The 6364-nt window shown below is 40.3% G+C and overlaps 1 protein-coding gene across 1 annotated transcript in view; it reads left to right on the forward strand.

Moving 5' to 3' along the window:
* FIG4 (FIG4 phosphoinositide 5-phosphatase) overlaps positions 1–4659 on the forward strand; it is a 167286-nt gene extending 162627 nt beyond the window's left edge. The window contains exon 23 of the mRNA XM_030556095.1: positions 3793–4659. Within this exon, the coding sequence (XP_030411955.1) occupies positions 3793–3970 (178 nt within the window). The 3' untranslated portion in view covers positions 3971–4659. The remainder of the gene's footprint in view (positions 1–3792) is intronic.
* Positions 4660–6364: the final 1705 nt, after the last annotated feature.

Here is a 6364-nt window from a genome sequence, read left to right on the forward strand (position 1 = left end):
ACCTAGAATTGCATGGCTTTCCTAATGAGCTCTCCTAGCTCATTAGCCTCCTCTTGCATCCTCTGGTTCATTTTCTTTGCTTGGTGTATGAGCCCCTAAATCTCAATTGGCCAAACCGGACTGTCTCGACACAAAATAATAAATGGACACAAATCTGGAATCATAACATTCAAAAACAGTGGGAGAACACTTCAGCCTCTCTAACCACTCAGACAGACTTGAAGGTGGCAATTTTACAACAAAAAAACTTCAAAAACAGACTCCAAAGAGAGAGTGCTGAACTTGAATTAACATGAAAATTGGATACAATTAACTTAGGTTTGAACAGAGACTGAGAATAGTTGGGCTATTACACTAATTGAATCTATTTCTCCATGTTAAGTATCCTCACAGCTTCTATGGGTCATCTCGATTATCACTTAAAGTTTTTTGTTTTGTTTTTTCCTCCTGCTGATGATTAGCTCATCTCAATTGATTTGGCCTCTTACAGTTGGTATGGCTACTTCCACCTTTTCATGTTCTCTGTGTGTATAAAATTCTTGCTGTATGTTCCAGTCTATGCATCCGATGAAGTGGGCAGTAGCCCACAAAAGCTTATGGTCAAATAAATTTGTTAGTCTCCAAGGTGCCACAAGTACTCCTGTTCTTTTTGTGGATACAGATTAACATGGCTGCTACTCTGAAACCTGAAATTAGGATTATGATTACACTTAAGTATCAGAGGGGTAGCCGTGTTAGTCTGGAACTGTAAAAGCAGCAAAGAATCCTGTGGCACCTTATAGACTAACAGACGTTTTGGAGCATGAGCTTTCATGGGTGAATAGCCACTTCGTCAGATGCATGTAGTGGAAATTTCCAGGGGCAGAGGTATGTGTGTGTATGTATGTTTTGTATTGATTCACTAACTAGAGACAGTAGTTGGATCCCTGCACTCGTGGAGGCCCAGGCAACCCCAGAGGCAGCAGGAGAGGGCAAGGTCAAGGGTCTGACCCTATACTGGCTCACAGATTGCTGTGCTTAGCAGTGCACACTGGTCTCAATGTCACAGTCCATTTGGGGCTATTGCCAACTGCCATAATTTAAAGCAGTTTATATGCTACTCTAAATAACGTAGAGAAAACATAGAACTGAGCTGTGAATCAGGGAACCACAACTTGATGCCTTTGAAGCTCATGCCTCACTACTGCGTCCTGTGGAAGCTGAATGCAACAAAATCTAAGCCATAGTTCCTTCCATATCTCTTTTAAAGATTATTCCCTATGTTTAACTACCTTTTTTTCAGTGGTACAGCACCCAGTAGAGTGGAGCCTGATTGATGACTGGGCCTCCTATGTGCTACTGCAATAGAGGTACTCTTTATAATAAGATTCCAGGATTGTTACACTCTGTGTGTCAGTCTGAAACCTAGAATTTCTGCTAAGTCAGTGTGAAGCAATAGAAAAACAGTACTAGCATGGTTGAGAACTCTTTGTTTAGAATATCACTATGTTCAGTAACCACTGTGATCTGTTACTGTCCAGTTTTTTAGTTGTCAGAATTTTTGGCTTTTTTACACTTTTTATGAATTACACCGATATGGCAGCACAGCCTTTCACCTAGAAATAAAATTGAAATTTTGTTGCAGTGTTAAACTGGGTGGAATCAGATTTGCTTTCCTGCTAAAAGAAAATGTATACTAAACAGTTAGCTTCGACAACAAGATGTTGCTATAATTTCATAAACTATAAGCCTATGCAGGACAAGGATAACAGCTATCTATTGTGACAAAGTTCCTCCTCTGCCTTGGTGGGTCTTGTGCTTATCGGCGGATTTGCTCGCCTCACACATTCACCATGTGGATTCGGGAAACAGCCCAGAGACCTTCCCCTCTGGTAGAAGCGACAGTCCTGGTCAATTCCTCCTGTGTCTGATCAGGAGTTGGGAGGTTTGGGGGGGGAACCCGGGCCTGCCCAGGGCTGCCCAGAGGATTCAGGGGACCTGGGGCAAAGCAATTTTGGGGGCACCTTCCGTTAAAAAAAAAATTGCAAAACTATAGAATTATATTCTCGTAGAGGCGGGGCCTAGGGCAAATGGGGAAATTCCCTCCCCCCCCCGGCAGCCCTGGGCCTGCCCTCTACTCCGGGTTCCAGTCCAGGGCTCTGTGGACTACAGCTGTCTAGAGTGCCTCCTGGTACAGCTGTGCAACAGCTACAACTCCCTGGGCTACTTCCACATAGCCTTCTCCCAACACCTTCTTTATCCTCACCACAGGACCTTTCTCCTGGTGCCTGATAATGCTTGTCCTCCTCAATCTTCCAGCAATGTCTTCTCACTCTCAGCTCTTCTTGCTCCCAGCTCCTTGCATGCACACCACAAACTGAAGTGAGGTCCTTTTTAAACTCAGGTGCCCTGATTAGCTAGCCTGTCCTAATTGATTCTAGCAGTTTCTTAATTGGCTCCAGGTGTCTTAATTATCCTGCCTGTCTTAATTGGTTCTAGCAGGTTCCTGGTTATAGTGCAGCCCCTGCTCTGGTCATTCAGGGAACAGAAAACTACTCATCCAGTGACCAGTATATTTGCCCTCTACCAGACACCTGTACCCCACTGGTCTGGGTCTGACACACTGTTTGTACAACACAGTGGCACTGAGAACTATTTTTCAGTCTCTCGATATTACCACAATGTAAGCAATAAGTTTATATTATTATTAATATATTTATCTGCAACTGCTAAACTGACAGAAGCTGATTTAGTATGTGTGGAGATGGAGATGTTCTTGTCCAAACTTAAAATCACAGTGTTCCAATGAATAATGGTCCTGAGTTTATTTTTAAAGTTCTTTATAAAGCAGATATTTCAGCAGTCAGTTTTTAAGACATCCAGAAGGTGTGAGCCAGAACATAAGAAGCTGATGGTTTAGAGAATTGGCACAATCCCCTTGGAACTTATGTGCCAGATTTCTGATCACTGGGAAATATTTTCTTTATTCCTGATTAGCAGTTACAGGAGGATTTTTTTCAAATGTTGTAGACAACTCATAAGGAGGAGACATACCTGCACTAGTGCTACTCGAGCTAGCGAGCTAAAAATAGAGTATAGCCATGGCAGTGAGAGCTGCAGGAGGGGCTAGCTGTCCTGAATACATGCCTATTAGAGGCCGCAGGCACATACTCAGGGTGGCTAGCCTGTCCTGCCACTTGTGCCACTGTGGCTACATTCTATTTTCAGCATGCCTGCTAGCTTGATTACAGCTAGCCTAGGTATGAATTCAGCTTGAAGGGTTGACATGCCCTGTAGTTCCATCAGACAGTTTTTCCTTAAACTTGATCTTAAATTGTGGCTTCTAGTAAATCAAGTTGCATTCACACAAAACAGTTCATGTGTAGGTTGTGGTTGTACTGTACCTTTTTTGATGGCAATGTGTTAACCACTGATTAATCTGTTACTAAATCCAAACCGAAAATCCCACCTTTTGACAGTATATAGTTTAACTTGCTTCTCTTTACTGATCAACTGTGGTATTTTGTTCTAATATTAGAGTATTTAATATTTAAATATTGCTGCTAAAAATAAACATAGTTTATTATCTGTGAGTAATAGCTCTTCTCATAACTAAGGTTGGTTGTTAATGCTACTGGAGTCTTAGATACAATATGAAAATGATTTACAGTGCATTCTCTTTCAGAGTTTTTCACTTAATATATATTGTAAACAAAATTAATTGAGGTGCTACACTGCAATTGATTGATGTGTAATGTTGCTGATTTTAGACCTAATGCTAAAAGACTGTTTGTTTGGTTTTGACTTTTACAGAATACACATCTCCTCTTTTTCCCAAGACAACATTTATGAAGTCCAGCCTCCTAAAGTAGATAAGAAATCAATTGATATCTTCCACGCTCACATCCAGGCTGGCAGAGGCACCATGCAGCCACTGATAAAAGAAGACATCCTCATGTACAGAGAGTACATTAGAAACCGATATATGTGAAAACAGACTATATTCAACTGCTTAGCATTGCTGGAGTGATGGTACAAATCAATTTAGAAAGGAAGTCCAAGTTCAGCTATTTTGTAGTGGTAAAACAATGCAATTATTTATCAACCTGTATCTTTCTGAATGATTTCATTTTTGAGATATTGTGTGCTTTGCAAAAATAAAAATGTGACTGAAGATGTATTCTCTTTGATTGGAAAAATAACAGTATGTCTAAAATCAGAAAAACTAAATACAGCTGCAATTAAATATATAGGAATTTGAGATAAGAAAGTGAACAGATTATTTAAATTTAACATTAATTGAAACTACAACTGTAAGTAACACAAGAAAAGAAGTTATGTACCACAGTTAGCTCATGACAGAAAAGCTCTGTTTTCAGTCAAATGTTCTGTCATTTGTTGAAATTTGTTTGTTTAGCAAAATGTTTGTTTGTAGCAAAGATGGAAAAGGTGTCAGTTTGGTCCAGGTATGAAACTGAAAAGTTAAATCTAAAGTAGCAGACTTCAAAGCCATAATCCACCTCCAGTGTAGTTCTATTGCAGATAGCAACACTGAAAGCTGTAGTGTAGACCAAACGAAGGTGTTCTAATGACCTAATCAGTGTGGATTTCTGTCAGGTTCCTTTGAAGTATAGTGACTTTGTAATTATTGTGACTCAGTAAACAATTTTGAGGAATGAATGCTCACTCTACCTTATAGAGACCAGTTTCAGACCATAAAATAGCAGCTTCAGTCAGGTTTCAGAAAGATGGGCTCTGCCTGATGTATTGAGAGCTCTCTTGAACAATTGGATATACCAAGCATTTTCCTATCTCTGGACTGGTAAAAAGTCAGTGAATTAATAATTTGAGAAACTGAATACTGACTGTTCTTCTCATCCAGGCAAGCATGGCCACAACTACAGTTACTAGCTGCTGCCAGCAGACTGGAGCTTTAGAATGTGCTTTTCAGTATGCAGCTTCATATCTGATGTTTACAGAGTAAGGAACTGCTCTCGTAAGTCAGTAAAATTGATTTATTAAAGTAATTGTGTATGTCTGTGCTAGATAACTATAAATGGAATGTACACTGTTGCACACTCCTTCCTGCCTCTTGAGCTTATGCAACCAATGGGAGGGGAAAGAACTGGGGTACAACAGTGTTCTCTCATTGTCTACATCATGCAAATTATAGCTCAGAGAATAGCAGATGTCAGGAATACATGTAGGCAAAACCATTGTATCTGGTGCTTTAGCAAATGAGTGTATAAGGGTGGGAGTGATAAGTGTTTCCCATAAATCACTATTGCTACCAAATACAATTTGTTTTGATTGTCTACTGTTAACTGGCTCCCAACTTGACACTCAGTAGACATGTTCCACAGTCACCACAAGTAGCCCATACAGAGCCCACAATCAGCCATTTACAAGCTCTTGAAAATTTCAACAATAATTATTTTACCAGTTGGGCCCTTCATGTGTTCTTAAGAGCATGAGTTTGTCTTTAGCAGAGACAAGAATGAAATATCAACGCTGATAAGATAACACTTAGACTGCAACTGTCAGTTTGAATTATCTCTAGAAAATACATCTTCTAAGAGTGCTTTGCACTCTTCTGTCCAACATAAACAGTATTTTACAAGCAATCAAATACCCACTGCTGAAAACTAGGATGAAATCCTAGCCTCATTGAAGACAATACAAGCTTTGTTGTTGACTTCAGTGGTGCCAGGATTTCCATTCTAGTGTTTTGTGTTGCAAAGTGTAAGAGTAAATAGACTTCGAAGAATACATATGTTATCTAAGGTTATGCCTCTCTATTCTGTACACGTGTTCAGCTTTTAAGTGATTAATATCACATTTCCATTTTAGTATCAGAGGGTAGCCGTGTTAGTCTGGATCTGTAAAAGCAGCAAAGAATCCTGTGGCACCTTATAGACTAACAGACGTCTGTTAGTCTATAAGGTGCCACAGGATTCTTTGCTGCATTTCCATTTTAATGAGTAATGTCTCATTACAATACAGTGAACATAGATAATTACGGCTGCAATTTACATCTTTCTGCACAGGAAATTTGCTGTTTTGTGATGCAGTAATTTTGTTAAATAGACAAAGTATTTTGTTTAATAAGGTACTGTAACAGAGTGGTTTGCCCCTGGAAGCTGGGACTAACCAACCCTGATTACAGAGTGAGGCACACCCAGATTGGATCAGGTGATTCCCTATAAAAAGCAGCAGGTGGCTCCAATGAAGGGGGAAGCTCAGAAAATTGTGACAGAGTCTGCAGAGAATGAGAAGGCTCCTGCAGGGAAGACCCTGAGACCAGGGGAGTTGTCCCAGGCAGGGAGGACAGAGAGACCCTGGCCACGCAGGAGGGAGGTTGTAAAAGACTGGAAGGAGGAACAGA

Source organism: Gopherus evgoodei, chromosome 3 (genome assembly GCF_007399415.2).
Source record: "Gopherus evgoodei ecotype Sinaloan lineage chromosome 3, rGopEvg1_v1.p, whole genome shotgun sequence".
NCBI lineage: Eukaryota > Metazoa > Chordata > Testudines > Testudinidae > Gopherus > Gopherus evgoodei.